Raw genomic sequence first — 19,150 nt, forward strand, 5'->3', positions numbered from 1 at the left:
TCTGATGAGGGTATTCTCTCAGCTGAGGTTTCCTCTTCTCAGATGACTCTAGCTTGTGTTATATGGACAGAAGACCTGTCCTGGTTATGTAGTTAGTGTTGCACACAAATTCTCAGGTTTGTAGATCGCCTCCCTAATTTGACAGGGATGTTTCGACAGATTTTTAAATTCCTCATTTGGACGTTTAAAGTGGCGAAACTGTGTGTTTACAGGAACCTCACAGACAGCGATCTCCGGGTGTTTCATTTGGTTTCTCAGTCTTCAATGTGATGAACGCCATCATGGGAAGCGGCATCCTTGGATTAGCTTATGTGATGGCTAATACCGGTATCCTTGGATTTAGGTGAGGCCTGTTTTCGTATTTTATCATCACTTTTTCATTTTGATAAAGAATTCCGGTTCCAGAAGTTACTGGTCTACAGTTTCCAGGTGGATGATTGCTGAGGTTTTGGCATTGTTTTGTCACCCTTATGCCTCACTAATCTGTGGTTTGGAGGAATGCTGAATACCGCCATCAGGCACTGCTTGAGGGATGTGTGCTCTTGGAAGAACATCAAGACGGAAATCAGTGACTCTTCAGACAGTGTGGGCTTTAGTTGGAAAAGGACCTGCAGAGGGGGGACCTCTGGTGTAAGAATCTGAGCCTGTTGCCTTACAGGCTGGGGTAGTTAGTTACAGGGCACAAAAAGGGAAGGAGGAAGGCCACTGTAATGTTTCCCTTTTTGGCAGGTGGTTGCTAGAGGTAGCTAGGGGAGTGAGGTGAGTGGTGAGGATGTCACGTGATAGATAAGCATCTTTTCCTGGTCACTCATTACTAGGGTCCATAGGGGCACAGAGGGTGAGAATCTAGAAAAACAAGTTACTTTAGTCACTAAGGCCCGAATGACTTTACTTTGGGAATTGTCATTGCTGAACCAAATGGAGCAGCCATGGCTAACGGTTCTGAAGCGCAGCGCTAGCCTGATTCATTGTTGAGTGATCTATATAGAGTGTACTCGAACACACGTAGGTGACGAGGCCGCTCACACATCTACGCTGTATGGTGCAGCCTGTTGCTCCTAGGCTAACGATCATGTAGTATAATGCATTCTGTTGTTAGTGCAGTAAAGCCGTTGTAGCATAATGGTCTTTGTGCATCTAAACATGCAAGAGATTTAGTGAAAGAAAAGTGATGTTCCTGAATAGGACATGACTGGGAGAAGAGGTTGGAGGACTGTTTGTTTGTTTTGTTTTTCTTTGTTTTTTGAGACAGGGTTTCTCTGTGTAGCCCTGCTGTCCTGGAAGTTACTTTGTAGACCAGGCTGGCCTCGAACCACAAAGATCTGCCTCCTTCTGCCTCCCAAGTGCTGGGATTAAAGGAGTACACCACCACTGCCTGGCTGGAGGACTAGTTTTAAGGGTCTTTTGTTTTGTTTTTAACTTTTTGATTCTTGCTATAACAGCTTAAAGTACAAACATGTCATTTACCATATAAAACCTTCCTTTCTTTTTTTTTTAAGATTTATTTATTTATTATGTATACAGTATTTTGCCTGCATGTGTCTCTGCAGGCCAGAAGAGGACACCAGATCTCATTACAAGTGGTTGTGAGCCACAATGTGGTTGCTGGGAATTGAACTCAGAACCTCTGGAAGAGCAGTCAGTGCTCTTAACCACTGAGCCATCTCTCCAGCCTGAAAACCTTCCTTTCTTTATGTCCTTATTCTATAAGGTTTTTAAAAGTTTAATCTGCTTTTATTTTAGTATTTTACTTTTTAAACTTTTTTCTTTAAAACTAAGACACAAACATACTCCCTACCTGAGAGCCAGGATCACCAACCTCAGTCTCCATCCTCTTCCCCTGGGAGGTCTTCAGGGCAACACAGCTGAAGCTATGGCCCAACAGGCCTTTTCTGAAGCTCCTGGAGGATTGGTCAGAGACTGCGTTACGCTTAACATCCTCCATAACAAGAAGGACCCTGCTTCACACCTGGAGGATTAGTCAGAGACTGCATTACGGTTAACATCCCTCCATAACAAGAAGGAACATGCTTCACACCTGTAATCCCGGTAGTTGAGAGGTAGAGACAAGAAGATCAGGAGTTCAGGGTCTTCTTCAGCCAATAAGTTCAAGACCAGCCTAAGCTACATGAAACCCTGCCTCAAAAAACCAACCAACCAACAGAAATGACAATAAAAGTGTACTCTAAAATCATGATTTAAAAAATACAGTATAGTAATATAATAAATACATAAACCAATGATTTGATTATTTATTCTTGGTGAATAATCTATACCAGATGTAAAAGCATGTACTACACTTTGTGTGATTGGCAGTATAGTAGTATGTTTTCCCCAGCTTCAACATGACTGTGAGTAATATGTTGCTCTATGACACGAAAACAGCCATAGTATCACTAAGACCTCATTGGTAACCCAGACATCATTATACAGTACAGGACTGGTGTTGATTTTTACTAATCTAAAAATGTGGCTAAGATTGTTTTTTTTTAAAAAAAAAAAAACAAAAACTTGATTTACACTCATTTATAATTTTTTAAAAGCCTCTTATTCAAGTTAATGTATGTCAGGTTGTCCAGTGTGAATCAAGACTTGTCAGCCATGCAAGTTAATATCAGTTCTGTGGCTATTTTCAAGAGTTGATTATGGGCCTGTGACTTCGTACTGTTCTATTGCTGTGACCAGACACCGTGCCCAAGGCTGCTTATAAAAGAAAGCAGTTATTGGGGGCTTCGTCACAATGTCCGAGGGTTAGTCCACCATCACCATGCTGGGGAGTGTGGCTGGCCGCAGGCAGACAGGCAGGCATGGCACTGGAGCAGTAGCTGAGAGCTTTCACCCTGATCCACAGGCCAGAGGCACGGGACAAGACACACCTCCGAATCCTTCCCGATTTGGTCACCAACTGCTGAGCAAGCACCCAGTGCTGGCCAGGAGCCTCTGGGGGCCATTCTCTTGCCAACCGCCCCAGCCAGTTAGCCCCATGGTTTCTGGCTGTTGGTCGCGTAGTGCTTTGTATAGTCGTGGTTCACTGTCACCTGCTGGTTTGGGTTCTGCGAGTTCATGTTGGCTCTGAGCTGTGCAATCTTCCGGAACCAGACCTCGTACTGAGCACCCAGCACCAGGTTCCTTTGGCTCGTTTGTCAGTAGAAGCCAACATCTCATTTCACTTTCCTCCCTTCTCCCTGTGTTTCTTGATAAGCAAAGCAGCTTTTAAGTAGCCCGCTTTGGTTTTGTTGTGGGATGCGTTCACACGCGTTGACAATTCTAAAAACTGCATGAGACTTGTCAGGCAACTCAGAATCGGAGAGCCTCTTCTTTTAAAGCTCTCTGAGAACTTCCTGTTTTATGTCACGGGTCTTAGATGCAGGTGGACAGCGCTGACAGTGGTCTCACTGTCAAATCAGAGGTCCCTTTGGTGGTTGTCAGATGTTAACTTGTGAGGTCTCCGATGTCAGTTCAGTGACTGCTTGCTGTTTACTAATAAGTATTACATGAGTCACAGAGAGGATTTCTCTTAACTTCTGTGTGGTACACTGGGGACAGCAGCCTAGCTAGAAGCCTGTCCTGCTGGGATCTTCCTGAGAAGGAGAGGCATCATTTATGCTGTTTATTTCCACAGCGTTGGCACAGGTTTTTAAATTATGTTATTAGAAGGTGTTAATTGCATTGTTTGGGTTTGAGCTGGTAAGAGGTGTATGTTCCACAGAGCCTAAGAATTGCTGTCATGTTATTCCAGGTAAAGCTGTGGTTGGTTAATGGGTCCACATCACTGGAAGGGGAGGGAGTTGGGGAGATAGGGCACAAAGAAAACAGTGAGACTTGGACCGGGGAAAATGCGTCATTAAAGGGAACGTGTTGATCACTGAAAGCTGAGCTGGCAGTCAGCAGACAGAGCAAAATGAGGAATTTGTGTTTCAAGTAATGCTTGTTCCTTTTGATTTCTCTTTTAATTTTCAAAGCACCGTATTTTCATTTAACTGCACCTCGGTAAATACAGAGCGATCATTTCTTTAATATCTGTAGTTCTTCTACTACTCCGAGCTATTCCCTATGACCGTTTGACTGTGAAGAAATCTGTAATGAGATGTCACGAAAAAGAGCAAGCTTGGGGAAACCTTAACTGTGTGATCGTCTATATTTCAGTTTCCTGCTGCTGTTAGTTGCGTTCCTGGCCTCCTACTCAGTCCACCTCCTGCTGAGCATGTGCATTCAGACAGGTGAGTAACACACTGCGCTCTCACTCCACCCCGTGTCTCTTGAGTTTGTATGTGCAGAAGAAGTGAGTGTCTCGGATCTGAAGTCTGAGGGCGAAGGTGCAGCTCAGTGGTAGCATCTATATTTAGCAAGCACAAACAAGACCCCATTTGGAACTCCAGCATGACACACACCTCGAAGAGTCTAATTTCCAGTGAGCACATGTCATTAACGGTGTGGTGATCGGTTTTGATGTCTTGAGCTGAGGATGAAAGCTGGGGTTTGTATCACCTCTCTCTCTTATCTTTGGATTAGATTCATGTTGAAGTTCGACACAAGCTTTATCTCTCTCTGCATGGCCAAGCGCGATTTGTTCTCACTGGTCTTGTGGCTTTCAGACTTAACAAAGCAACTACATGTACAAAATAGAGTTTTTAAGTGGAATTATTCTAGGCTCAAACAAATGAAAACCCTAAAGGGAATTTTTGAGAATTTTAAGACTCTTGAACAAAGTTCTAAAACCACCATTCTATTTTATTTCCCTTGTTTATACATCAGAAATTCCTATCTTTTTTTTTTTAATGAACAGATTTTGTAACATATCAACTAGGTGATTCTTATGCAAAACCACTTAGGATTCACAGCTCAGAGCTGCAACTGTACCAGTGGTTGGATGGCTTTGACCATCAGGCTTCCCGATGCATGCCTCTGCCCTCAGGGTGAATGTGCAGGCAGATTTAAAAAAAACGAAAGAGGTGTAAGGTAGCAAGCTGTGATAGCAGCATCCTGAATTCAGGAATAATACCTTCAAGTAGCATTTGTAAATCCTGCCAGGAATATCAATTGCAGCTTCTTTGCATGAAAACAGTTCTTTAAATTAGGATAGTTCTTCTAACATTGTAATACATTCTTTTGATAAGTGCTATTAAAGGATTAAGACTTTAGTCAACTGTGTGTGGCAGTCAGTTTTATTTTAGTTATTTGGGAGTAGTATTTAAATTTGTGGAATTTTAAAAAGTGATATTAATTTTATCCTTTGGACCATTTAACCTTACATTTCTGACACTTGTTCTTTAACTCTGGGGCACACAGTGAAAATGTCTATTTCTCTCTCCCTTTCCTTCCCTTTTCCTTTTGTAGCTGGCTTGGGTCCGGGAACTAACCTCTCATGGCTCTCCACTCACGTGCTGCCCCTGTCTCCGCTGATCGATTCCTCAGTCTCTGTAAAGCTCTCAGTCCAGGTAGGCTCCTGCACAATGCACTCACGTAGACTGGAGAGGAGCGTGTGCTAATCGCCTCTTAGTTGACTGTCGTAAAGGGTGCTGTGTTCAAGTTGGAGTACTGGTCAGAAAAGAGTTATTTTAAATCTTTATAAAAGGTAATGTCTTCCTTTTCTTGTCTAGAGTTGAAAGACAAAGAGGAAATTTCATGTTTATAAAAGGAACGGGTCTTTTCACATGAAACACTCTTACTTGAAATTTTAATCAGGGTTGCAGTCTGTCAGGATTCTCTTGGGACCTGAGGAGACATGTCAAGGTGCCATATGCCCCCAGCCTTAGTATATTGACTGTGAAATGGTCTTGGCAACACTTCCTTCCTAGAGTAAAACAAAGTCATGAATGTAAGATGTCATCCGTGGTGAATGCTGAGTTCTCACTGGGACGGAATCCCAAAGGACTGTGAGGTCTTACAGATGATGTAATCTCAGAAGCAGGTGGCTGCTGGTCATCCTTTGAAAACATGGTTTATGCTCTGGGGTTAGAACAGTCCCTGTCCTGTCCCCCGTCCCCCCACCCCCCAACCCCCCACTCCACCCTGGCCTCCACATCACTACCAGGAGGGAATGAGTGTTCTGGAGCACTGTACTGCTTCTGGCTCCTCATCCCCACTGTGCACTACATTATCACCATGGTGTGCATTCAAACTCATTGGTTTAATGGCATAATACTTATCTCAATGATGTCAGTTATTTCAGGAGTCTCATTTACCTTTCATTCCCCAGACCCCGTGTGTTCATTGTCTATTTTCTGACCTTATCTTCTACTGTTCCCCAACTCGAAAAACCCAGATCATCATGGTGGGAAACATGGCAGCAGCAGGCAGGCAGGCATGGTGCTGGAACAGTAGCTGATCTGCGGGCAACAGGCAGAAAAAAAGCTAGAATGCGCCTGGTGTGGGCTGAGTGACCACCAGTGACACACCTCCTCCAACAAGGCCACACCTCCTAATCTTTTCCAAACAGTTTCACCGACTGGAGACCAAACATTCAAATATATGAGCCTATGGGGACATCATTCTCATTCAGAGCACCCCAGTAACCCTGGCTGGCCTGTAACTTCTTTTTCTTTTTAAGATTTATTTCATTTATGTAGAAAAGTATGTATATTGGTGCTTTGTTGTGTATGTTGTGCACAAGAGGGCATTTGGTCGTGAGCTACCATGCAATTGATGGGAATTGAACTCAGGACCTCTGGAAGAGCAGCCAGTGCTCCTAAGGGCTGAGCCTTCTCTCCAGACTGGCCTGGAACTTCCTGTGTAGCCCTGGCTGACCTCGAATTGACAGAGTTCCACCTGCCTCTTCCTCCTAAGTGTTGGCATTAACGGCATGCACCACCATGCCCAGTTCCCTTTACTTCTTACCTGCCGTGAAAACTCAAGCCTCTTTAAGAATAGCATTTGTTATATTGACTGTGCTCACAGTATCGGAAGAGATTTACACGTGTAATCTTCTGACAACTGCATGAGGTAGATTTTGTCATATGTGCCAAAGACTGGCAAAATGAGACCAAAAGAGATGACATGTTTCCCCAAGGCTGTACAGCCAATTGCTGCCATTTCCCACCATGCAAACCTTGAGGCTTGTTTTCTGGAGGAAGTGAAAGAGAATCCTGCACTTGACCCTGAGTCATCTTTCTGAAGGCAGAATGTAAGTGAAAGTCGGCAAGCCAGGACGAGTCCCGCTAACAGTTCTAGAATGCTGGCGCGGGCATCGGCTCTCATTGAGGATTAGAGGAGTACTTCATACAGAATTTCTTCTTTTCCAAATAAAATGCCTCAAGCTGCAAATAACGGGGGCACCTTTCAAGAAAGGCATGGCTTCTTCCTGTGGGACTGCTGTGTGATTATGCCGGTCGCTTGGTAAGCCAGAGCTTCCGTTTATCCTCTCAGTACCTTACAGTGTGTCAAGGGACAGCCAAGTAGTGCAAGACAGTTCAGAGAAAGAGTCATGCTAAAACAACCACAAAAAGAACACAGAAACAGCAGTGAGGTGCCTTCGAAAAGATACTCAGGTGACAGATCCAGAGCAGTGTCACGACAGATGCTGGGAGGAGCAAGAACTGCCTTCCCAGCCACCCTGGAATGCAGCTGGGCAGCTTTGTTTCTGTTGTTATGTATTCTTACAAAGCTATACTTGTACTACAGGGTCTGCCAGGTTTACCCCTCTTGGCATTTACCCACAGACTTTTATGTCTACACAAAACTTGCATATAGATGTTTGTAGCAATTTTATTTATAATTGCCAGGGAGTGACCAAAATGCCCTTCAGTTGAGGAATGACTAAGCAGACTGTAACATCGAAACAACAGAAAATTATTTTGTACTAATAAAGAGTGAGCCGCCAGGCCCTGAAGTAGCATGGAGAATTCATAAAAGCATGTTATCGGGTGAAAGAAACCATATGCTCCAGAGTTCTGCTTGAGGTATGTGTACATAGAAAATGAAACCCATACTTTGTGGGGATAACCTATGCTACTTGTTCACTGCAGCATTATTCACAGTGCTGAAATATAGAAATACCTGTGTGTATAGTTGGAAGTTTTCCTGTGTCCTGCCCAGTCCCTCAGCCACTCCAGCCCAAGTAAACACAGAGGCTTATATTATTTACAAATTGTATGGCCTATGGCTTTAGCTTCTTGCTAGCTAGCTTTTTCATCTTAAATTAACCCATTCCTATTAATCTATATGTTGCCACATGGCCATGGCATTACCTGTCTGCTGGCATCTTGTTGCTCCTTTGGTGGCGGGCTGGTGTCTCCTTGACTCTACCCTTTCTTGTCAGTTTGAATGTACCACCTAACCTTTTCCTGCCCTGCCATAGACCATTGCAGCTTTATTTATTATCCAGTGGGAGCCACACATATCCACAGCATACAGAAAGACATCCCACAGCTTTAGGTAGATGGATAAGCAGTAATCTATATGTGTATTGGAATATCATCCAACCTTTAAAAGCAGGCTCAAAAGGGGAGTCTAGCCAGTGCTGGGAGCATGGGGGAGCCTGGAAGACATTATGATAATGATAAGTGAAATAAGCCAAGCAGAAAGAAAAACTGCATGTTCTCACTTACGTGTGGACACTAAAACGGTTGAGTTTCAAAAACAGAATAAAACTGTTTGCCAGGGACACTGGGGAAGGGAGGGAAGATGGTGAGTTCTTGGTTAAGGGACACAAAGTTAAGCAGGATAAAGAGTCTAGATACCTGATGTACAGGTTGTTGTTAATATGAAGTTTATTGGAAATTTGCCAAGAGACTAGATTTTTAGTTCCTCTTAAACAAGAGGGAGGGAGGAGGGGAGGGATGGTTGAGTGGATATTGTTGTTTCCTTGAATATCATAATTTCATATGTTTATCAAAGCATCATGTTGAATACCTTAAATATATACAACTAAGAGAAAAAGAAACTAACCAGAAAGGATTGTGTATGATTTGGTTCCAGCTATCTGACATGGTGGAAAAGGCAAAACTATGAAGAGTAAAGAAGTCAGTGGTCACCAGGTCAGGAGGGAAGGGTGAATGAATGGGAAGAGCATAGAGAATATTTAGGACAGAGGAAAGGAGCCGTGTGATAGCATAATGGTGGATATACATTCATTAAGTTCCATAGACTGTCCAGTACCAAGAGGGAACCTTCATGTCTGGTGTGGATTTGTATGATATTGACAGGGCAGAGTTCCATGATAATAACAGAAATACTGCTCTATGGCAGGAAGGTAGCATTATGTGTCGGGCAGGAGGTATATCACAACCTTATATTTTCTTAATTTTACTGAGGCCCTAAAAATATAATCTGTTAAAGAAAAGTAAATGGAGAGTGAGAACAAAACAGGAATGAGATGAAAAGTAAAAAATTAATAATAATGCATCCATAAAAGCTCACAAGGCCTCAACCCTACATAAAGAAGAACAGGTAACTAGGGGAGAGAGAAAGGGAGAAATAGTCTTCTCCAGGGAAGAACAAACCAATTGATTATTCTATGCCAAATGGTCAGCCCTGAAAACATACATACAAATAACATATAGACTGAGCAGGTTGTATTTATGTATTTAAGAATGTAGATGTATATACATATATGTATATAACAACAATTCATGGAAAAAGAGGCTATGAGTTTGAAAGAGGAAGGAGGGATATGTCAGAGGGTTTAGAGGGAGGAAAGGGAAGAGGGAAATGATGTAAAAAAAAATACTTTTTCAAAGGATCAGCAAATGAGGATCTCTTCTAGTCTAGAATGAAAATATGGATTCTGAGATTTGAAAAAAATAATGCATCCTTAAAGAAGAACAAGAAAGTATTAAAAGTGTTCAGAAACCACAAGTGCCATAGGAGAGAGAGACAGAGACAGAGACAGGGAAGGAAGGAAAAGGAAGGAAGGAAGGAAGGAAGGAAGGAAGGAAGGAAGGAAGGAAGAAAGTCCGGGAAACCAGCATGCAAACCAGAGAACTTCCACAGAAGGAGATAAATGGAATGACAAAGTTATCAACAGAGGAGCTGGTAGAACCAAAGAAAACACGTTTCCCTAATGAGGTGTTCCTTCTGTAATAACCATTGTGAAATAATTCACACTGAGTGCATTGTAAATATAGGGAAGCCAGTTTAGAAGGATGGTATCTTAAATGTCTACACAGAAGAAACAACAAACAAAAACTCAGGAGCTCTGGGGAGATAACTTGGTTAGAAGTGCCTGTTACGAAAGCTTGGACATAGCATCCATGTGACAAGCCGGGTGTCCTGCAATGGCTGTGACTGCCACCCTGTCCAAAAAGCCCGAGCTCCGGGTTCAGCAAGAGACTGCCTTCTATACAGTGTGTGCACCCACATACCAGTGTGAGTACACTACATATACACACCTCATACACGTAACAAGGAGACAAAAACCAAGACCCAGATTAGCTAAAGTCTTCACGGAGCTGTAAAGTGGATTACAGAACAGTCTTTTTGCGATTCTTAGGGTGCAGGGAACTGATTCTAAAACAGAATTCCCTACCCAGACAAATTCATGGGAAGTTTCAGTAATGACACTTCATATGTGCAAGGTCTGAGAGGCAGTCCTTCAAGTACACTTCTGGAATACGCAGTGGAGGGTATGCTGCCAGACTCGGGAGTTACAGGAACGGGGAATCCAGGAGAGAAGGAAAGGAAACTCCCAGGACAGCAGCTGCACAGCAGATTGCCACTGTCCCTGTCACTGTCGCTGAGACTGTTCCTTTCACCAAGGCCCAGCACGGCTGCCAGACCTTTACTGCACCCAGGATCATTTGCAGGGTGGCTAGTGCTAATTTCCAGGATCAGAACTTGTGGAGATGAGAGGTTAGGTCTGTATAGACGTCTTAAGAATAAATAGGAATGGAATCCAGGCCACAGGCAGGGGATAAAGGGAAGAGATGGGCTAAGCAGAGTCAAAACAGGAGTGTTGTCGGAGTGACAGTGACTGAAGGGAAAGGCTGCTTTGGGCCATGTGGTTAGTAGCAAGGTCATTAATGGAGGTGCTAACACAGAAGGCGGAGGTGACTCAAATTTAAAATAAGTTCATTTGTGACGATGTGGACTTTGAAGTGTATGTGGGTAGATGGTTCTTAAACCTGAAACCAGATAGAGGTTTGCTCCTTCAGTGTTCTTTTCTCTGTTAGGAAGACAGAAATAATCAGTTCCTTGCCTGAAAAACTCAGTCTAGCACAGTGGTTCTCAGCCTGGGGGTCGTGACCCTTTGGGGATCACATATCAGATCTCCTGTATTGTAGTTGTTTTCGTCTGCTCTTTGGCTTTTTGAGGGGCCCACCATCCAGCTCCCAAATAAATTCACATGGAGACTTATTACCTATAAATGCCTGGCCTTAGCTTGGCTTATTTCTAGCCAGCTTTTCTTAAATTGTTCCATCTGTCTTTTGCCTCTGGACTTTTACCTTCCTCTGTTTCTGTATACCTTTCTTTATTTCTTTCTCCATGACTTGCTGTAGCTGGATGGCTGGTCCCTGGAGTCCTCCTTTTCTTTTCACTCCTTGCTCTCTTTTCCTCCCAGATTTCTTCTCCTGTTTACTCTCTCTGCCTGCCAGCCCCGCCTGTCCTTTCTCCTGCCTTGCTATTGGCTGTCCAGCTTTTTATTAGACCAATCAGGTGTTTTAGACAGGCAAAGTGACACACTTCACAGAGTTAAACAAACACAACATAAAAGAATGCAACCCATCTTTGCATCATTAAACAAATGTTCCGGACCATAAACAAATGCAACACACCTTTAAATAATATTCCACAATACTGCATATCAGATATTTACATTATGATTTATAACAGTAGCAAAATTAAAGTTATGAAGTAGCAAGGCAAATAATTTTATCAACGTGAGGAACTGTCTTAAAGGCTCTCAGCATTGGGAAGGTTGAGAACTATTGCCCTAGCAGGAGAAACAAGTACAGGACCAAATGGTATCTACTATAGTGTGCTAAGTACAAGGACTCGGTGTGAAGTCTAGAAGAAGTGAGGAGGGAAGAGTGTGCACTGTCTGTTGAGGGGGGATGAGAGTTGGAATATTCTAGAAGACTGAGCTGAAAAGGATTTTAACTAACATGTTCTGTACATTGTGCACAATGTACCCAAAATAGCTTACTACCAGTAGTGAATAATATACAAAGGAGGAAATTCGATGGTAGACAGGTCTCAGATCCTGGAGAATATGAGGATTTTGCCCAAGGAACGAGAGGCCCACTGGCATGGTTGAAAATGTAAAGGTAGATACCAAAATCTACTGCTTGTTCTGTCCAAAGAGAATTTTGGTCCTTCCTAGAGCCCATGACATAGTCTGTAACTCCAATGAAGACCAAATAGTCCATTCTTCTTCTTCTTTACTGTGAAGTGGTGATGTTTCTGGTTTGTTTTGTCTTGTTTTGTTTTTTATGCCATCAAATTTGTAATGATTAGTAACACAGCCATGGTGCACTAAGCTCTGCTCACGATAACAAAATGCCACAGGTAGAAAATAACAAAGAAACAAAAACAAAGGACATGTTGCTGGTGTGACTTTTCCTTTAGAAATAAGTTTTTGATAAAGTTCCAGATGCTCTGATAAGAGTGTGTCCTGCGTTTGTGTGGTAATTGTGTTCCTGGAAGGAGAATTTATAACCAAACCACATAGCATCTACCATGCCTGTGACATGAGGACATTTCATGAAAGCTGGAGCTAGGTGGTGAGTGGAAGTATTAGAACTATGGAGACATTGCGTTTCCCTGGTTCAAAAATTAACATGCATGCACATGCCTGTAATCCCAGACTCAGAAGGCTGAGTCAGGGGGATCCAGAGTTCAAAGTCAGCCTGGTCTACAGACCAAGATCCTGAATGACAACAACTAAATGACATATAGTCAAAATGACCTTTGAACTTACCTTACGTGGTTCATGACAGAATATATCTATATGTTAAACATCCACCCCTGGGATTTTTTGGTTTCATTCTGCCCAGCATTGGTCTGGGTATCCTGGGAAGATTTTGAATCACTTTCAGGTCATAATAAATTCCATTTGGGACTATGAGAGACTCAGAACTGAAACTGATGGACAGGACAACAGGCATATTTCCCAGAGGACAGCTCTCTGCGGCCAGTTGTTTATTAGGAAAGGTAGTCAGGTATCCAAACTATTTTTCTCTATTTCTTTCTTGGATTAGTGAGCATAGGTTAATGCACTCAGAATTGATGGAGTGAATCAGTTCACTGGGCCAGCTTCAGTGGATTAGTGTCCTTGTGTCCTGCTTTTTATTACTGATTCTCAACTGATCTGGCATTGGCTGCAGACATTTCTGGTTATCATGCCCAGGGATGGGGAGGGTGGGTACAGTGCTATTGACATCCAGTGTGGTCAGGACAGGGATCCTGTTGAACGTCCCACAGAACACAGACAGCTCTATCTGACGGAGAACTATGTGCTCCAAATGTGGCCAGGCTGAGCAGCCATGGGCTAGATTGTGTGTATGTCGTGTGTGCTCCATTTGTCATTTTACCTGATGTTAGGGTAAGGAGTTCCTTGCCAGAAGCTAAACTTTCTGCCTTTGGTTAGGGAAGAATGGGTGCGAGTTCCTGCAACATTCATTTTTATTGTCAGTGTGGATGCATATATGTGTGTTAAGTGTAGACATGTGTACCACGGTACATGTGTAGAGGTAGGAGACGACTTCATGGAGATGGTTTTCTGCTCCCACCTTTACATGGATCCCAGGGAGGAAATACTCACTGAACCATCTCACTGGTCCTCTTTGTTATCTTTATTAAAAACTACATGCTTGGGATTGGAGAGAGAATTTGGGTTAAGAGTTCTGGCTGCTCTTCTAAAGGACCTGGGTTCAATTCCCAGCACACACAGGGTGGCTCACAACAGTCTGCAACTTCAGTCCCAGGGGAATTTGATGCCCTATTCTGTCCTCTGCAGTCACCAGGCACAATCACAGCTCACTGATACACATGCAGGAAAACTCTCACACACATAGAGTAAAATTTTGTTGTTTTGAGACAGGGTCTCTCTACATAGCCCTGGCTGTCCTGGAACTCACTGTGTAGACCAGCCTAGTCTCTAATTCACAGAAATCCACCTGTCTCTGCTTTCCAAGTGCTGGGATTAAAGATGTGTACCACCACACTCAGCTAAAATAAATTTTTTATTGACCCAATAATATGTGCTTATAAATGTGGGACAGTGCAGACTTACGAGGTACTTGGAACATTTCCTGCCTCATTCTTTCCTTACTTCTTTTGGCCATTGCCTTTCCGTGTTTAAAGTATGATCTCTTGTTTGTTGAGATTTTTGTCGGTCCTTCATTGCAGACAGTGAGAACTTAGCTCGGTTGTGTTGTGTACTCCCTCCCCACTACTGAGTTCCATTGCTACTTGGTAGTCCATCACTCGGCATCCTTAAATCAGTGTTCTCAACCTTCCTGATGCTGTGTCCTTTAATTCGGCTGTGCCGACCCCCAACCATAGTATTACCTTTGTTGCTGCTTCACGACTGCAATGTTGCCACTGTTAGGAATCATAATGTAAATATCTTTGAAGATAGAGGTTTAAAGGGTTGAGAACTACTGTTTTACATTGTCAGGGTAAATAGCATGTATTTTATGTTTTGTAATGAGTTTTAAAATAGCCGTATTATCTATAGATTGAGTTTAATAGTTGAAAACCATGCATCTATTAATAGCCTGTGACTGTGTAAATTATTCACTGCACAGCTAACTAGTAAATTGGGAATCCAGAACATTCCTACATGTGTAGTATTACAGACTCTGTTGCCAGCTGAAAGAATGCCACTAGTATTCTATCATTCTCTTTTAATGCATAGAAAGGTTGTTAATCATGCCATATTCAGATGGCACAGTGGCATTGAAATGTATATTAAGAAAGATCAGAAGTCTTAAAATTAGTGAATATTCAAGGACAGAATGCCCTCCATGTACTGTTAGGGAAAAAAAAAAGCAAAAAGAAAACGATGGAAAACACAAGAAAGAAAGAATTTCAGAATAATAAGAGTACTTTCCAAATGGCCAACTTTCTGAGAGTTGAACTGTGTTTGGATAACTTGTGTCCCTCAATCCAAATCCAAAGATAATATTGCTTCTGCTGAAACCTTGGCTCGTACTGTAACCAGAGTTTATTAATTGTCCTATTTCATTGAGGAAAAAATGCAAAGCAGACAGAACACTGGAGTAGCTGGCTGGAAATGCTCCACTATTTCATGGGAAGCAGCTTTCCAGTGGTTCCTATGGAGGACGGGAGTCTTGGGCCTAATGCTCATTAAGGAAAAACTCCTCATTTACTGATTAAGACTTACAGCCTCTCCATTCTTTCAAAGCGCAGCATTGATTTCTTTTTTTTTTCCCTGTTTTCACTTTTTAAAATTTATTTTTCTATAATCAGCTTGATACAGTATAAATTCTTATCCTAATTGTGAAGTGTTTCATTGAGGCTTGCCCAGTAATTGAGTAAAACCAAAACTTATTATAAGCCACAGTCATCCTAGGGTTCCCTCTGCGATATAGCCTTCCTGGTTCTGTGGGTTGCAGTCTGATTGTTCTAGAATCCACTTATGAATGAGTACATACGTGTTTGTCCTTCTGGGTTTGGGTTACCTCACTCAGGATGATTTTTTCAAGTTCCATCCATTTGCCTGCAAATTTTATGCTGTCATTGTTTTTTCTCTGCTGAGTAGTACTCCATTGTGTATATGTACCACATTTTCTTAATCCATTCTTCAGTTGATGGCCATCTAGGTTGTTTCCAGGTTCTGGCTATTATGAATAGTGCTGCTATGAACATAGTTGAGCATGTATCTTTGTGGTATGATTGAGCATTCCTTGGGTATATGCCCAAGAGTGGTATGGCTGGATCTTGAGGTAGATCGATTCCCAATTTTCTGAGAAACCGCCATACTGATTTCCACAGTGGTTGTACAAGTTTGCACTCCCACCAACAGTGGAGGAGTGTTCCCTTTGCTCTGCATCCTCTCCAACATAGACTGTCATTAGTGTTTTTGATCATAGCCATTCTGACAGGTGTAAGGTGGTATCTCAGAGTCATTTTGATTTGCATTTCTCTGATGATTAAGGATGTTGAGCATTTCTTTAAATGTCTTTCAGCCATTTGTGATTCTTTTGAGAATTCCCTGTTTAGCTCTTTAGCCCATTTTTTAATTGGATTGTTCAGTATTTTGAGGTCTAGTTTCTTGAGTTCTTTATATACTTTGGAGATCAGTCCTCTGTCAGATGTGGGTTTGTGAAGGTCTTTTCCCATTCTGTATGCTGTCTTTTTGTCTTATTGACCGTGTCTTTTGCCCTACAAAAGCTTCTCAGTTTCAAGAGGTCCCCTTTATTAATTGTTGTTCTCAGTGTCTGTGCTACTGGTGTTGTATTTAGGAAGTGATCTCCTGTGCCAATGCGTTCAAGAGTACTTCCTACTTTCTCTTATATTAAGTTTAGTGTAACTGGATTTATGTTGAGGTTTTTGATTCACTTGGATTTGAGTTTTGTGCCTGGTGACAGATATGGATCTATTTGTAATCTTTTACGTATTGACATCCAGTTATGCCAGCACAATTTGTTGAAGATACTTTCTTTTTTCCATTGTATAGTTTTGGCTTCTTTGTCAAAAATCAGGTGTTCATATGTGGGTGGATTAATGTCAGGGTCTTCAATTCAATTCCATTGGTCTGTATGTCGGTTTTTATACCAGTACCAAGCTGTTTTTATTACTATAGCTCTATAATAGAGCTTGAGGTCAGGGATGGTGATGACTCCAGAGGTTGCTTTTTTATACAGGATTCTTTTAGCTATCCTGGGTCTTTTGTTTTTCCATATGAAGTTGAGTATTTTTCTTTCCAAGTCTATGAAGAATTGTGTTGGGATTTTAATGGGGATTGCATTGAATCTGTAGATTGCTTTTGGTAAGATTGCCATTTTTACTATGTTAATCCTACCTATCCATGAGCATGGAAGATCCTTCCATTTTCTGATATCTTCTTCAATTTCTTTCTTTAGAGATTTAAAGTTCTTATAAGAAAGGTCCTTCACTTGTTTAGTTAGTGTTATCCCAAGGTATTTTATATTATTTGTGGCTATTGTAAAGGGTGATGTTTTTCTGACTTCTTTCTCAGCCCTTTTATCATTTGTGTATAGGAGGGCTACTGATTTTTTTGAGTTGATCTTGTATCCTGCCACTTTACTGAAGGAGTTTATCAGCTGTAGGAGTTCCCTGGTAGAATTTTTGGGGTCACTTATGTATACTATCATATCATTTGCAAATAGTGGAAGTTTGACTTCTTCCATTCCAATTTGTATCCCTTTGATCTCCTTTTGTTGTCTTATTGCCCTAGCTAGAATTTCAAGTACTATATTGAATAGATATGGGGAGAGTGGACAGCCTTGTCTGTTCCTGATTTTAGTGGAATCGCTTTGAGTTTCTCTCTGTTTAATTTGATGGTGGCTGTTGGCTTGCTGTAAATTGCCTTTATTGTGTTTAGGAATGTTCCTTGTATTCCTGATCTCTCTAAGATTTTTATCATGAAGGGGTGTTATATTTTGTCAAAGGCTTTTTCAGCATCTAATGAGATGATCATGTGATTTTTTTTCTTTCAGTTTGTTTATATGGTGTATTACATTGACATATTTTCATATGTTGAACCATCCTTGCATCCCTGGGATGAAACCTACTTGGTCATGGTGGTAACTTTTTTGATGTTTTCTTGGATTCGGTTTGCCAATATTTTGTTGAGTATTTTTGCATCAATGTTCATAAGGGAGATTGGTCTGTAATTCTTTCTTTGTTGCATCTTTGTGTGGTTTGGGTATCAGGGTAATTGTAGCCTCATAAAAAGAGTTTGGTAATGTTCCTTCTGTTTCTATTGTGTGGAACAATTTGAAGAGTATTGGAATTAGTTCTTCTTTGAAAATCAGATAGAATTCTGCACTGAAACCATCTGGTCCTGGGCTTTTTTTTGGTTGGGAAACTTTTGATGACTGTTTCTATTTTTTTAGGAGTTATTTGTCTATTTAAATAGTTTATCTGGTCTTGATTTAACTTTGGTATGTGGTATTTATCCAGAAAATTGTCCATTTCTTCCAGATTTTCCAATTTTGTGGAGTACAGGTTTTCGAAGTATGACCTGATGATTCTCTGGATTTCCTCGTTGTCTGTTATTTCTCCCTTTTCATTTCTGATTTTGATAATTTGGGTGCTCTCTCTTTGCTTTTTGGTTAATTTGGCTAGGGGTTTGTCTATCTTGTTGATTTTTTTCAAAGAACCAACTCTTTGTCTCATTGATTTTTTTTTTTTTTTGTATTGTTCTCTTGGTTTCTATTTCATTGATTACAGCCCTCAATTTGATTATTTCCTGGCATCTGTTTCTCCTGGGTGAGTTTGTTTCTTTTTGTTCTAGAGCTTTCAGTTGTGCTATTAAGTCATTGGTATAAGATTTCTCCATCTCCTTTATGTGTGCATTTAGAGCTATGAATTTTCCTCTTAGCACTGCTTTCATAGTGTCCCATAAGTTTGGGTATGTTGTACTTTCATTTTCATTGAATTCTAGGAAATCTTTAATTTCTTTCTTTATTTCTTCCTTGACCCATTGGTGTTTCAGGTGGGCATTATTCAGTTTCCATGAGATTGTAGGCTTTCTATAATTCTATAATATCCAAAAATTATTTCTGAAATACATTGCTAGTGATTGCTTCAGCTATAAAGAGGTTCGCTCTGAGGGCTGCTTGTGGAGGACTGCGTTAGTTACATAATTCATTCCACTTCTGTTCAGTAGGAACATGCCACTCCTGTAATTGCTTATCACCATCTTGTTTTTGTGTCTCTGAAACATCCTCTAAATGTTTATATTGTTGCAATATATAAGAAGGAGCAAAAAAAAAAAAAAAAAAAAAGAAAGAAAGAAAGAAGAAAAAAATGAAAGAAAGGAAAAGAAAAAGAAAGAAAAGGAAAAAATCCCTTGCTCGTAAATCAAGCAGCAAATTACTTAGCACTAGAAAAAAGTAAAATTTCAGTTTAACTGCAAACTCTCTGGTTCATAGAAGTGGAACTATTGGAGTATTGTTTGGTTTTGGGTTTCGAGGCAGCCTAGGGGGTCTTGCTGTGTTGCTCAGCTGCTTTCAAATTCTTGGGCTCAAGTGATCCTCCTGCCTCAGCTCCACAAGCA

The 19,150-nt window shown here is 41.4% G+C and overlaps 1 protein-coding gene across 3 annotated transcripts in view; it reads left to right on the forward strand.

Moving 5' to 3' along the window:
• Positions 1-19,150, forward strand: part of Slc38a6 (solute carrier family 38 member 6) — a 63,184-nt gene that overhangs the window by 1,507 nt on the left and 42,527 nt on the right. For 2 of the 3 annotated variants that reach the window (XM_059279913.1, XM_059279914.1), the window contains exons 2-3: positions 213-343; positions 4,147-4,220. In XM_059279913.1, the coding sequence (XP_059135896.1) occupies positions 213-343; positions 4,147-4,220 (205 nt within the window). Of the gene's footprint in view, positions 1-212; positions 344-4,141; positions 4,221-5,337; positions 5,439-19,150 lie in introns of those variants that run through there. The other variant, XM_059279915.1, reaches the window with a different exon arrangement.

The sequence above is a fragment of the Peromyscus eremicus genome, chromosome 14 (assembly GCF_949786415.1).
Source record: "Peromyscus eremicus chromosome 14, PerEre_H2_v1, whole genome shotgun sequence".
In the NCBI taxonomy this organism is placed as follows: Eukaryota; Metazoa; Chordata; class Mammalia; order Rodentia; family Cricetidae; genus Peromyscus; species Peromyscus eremicus.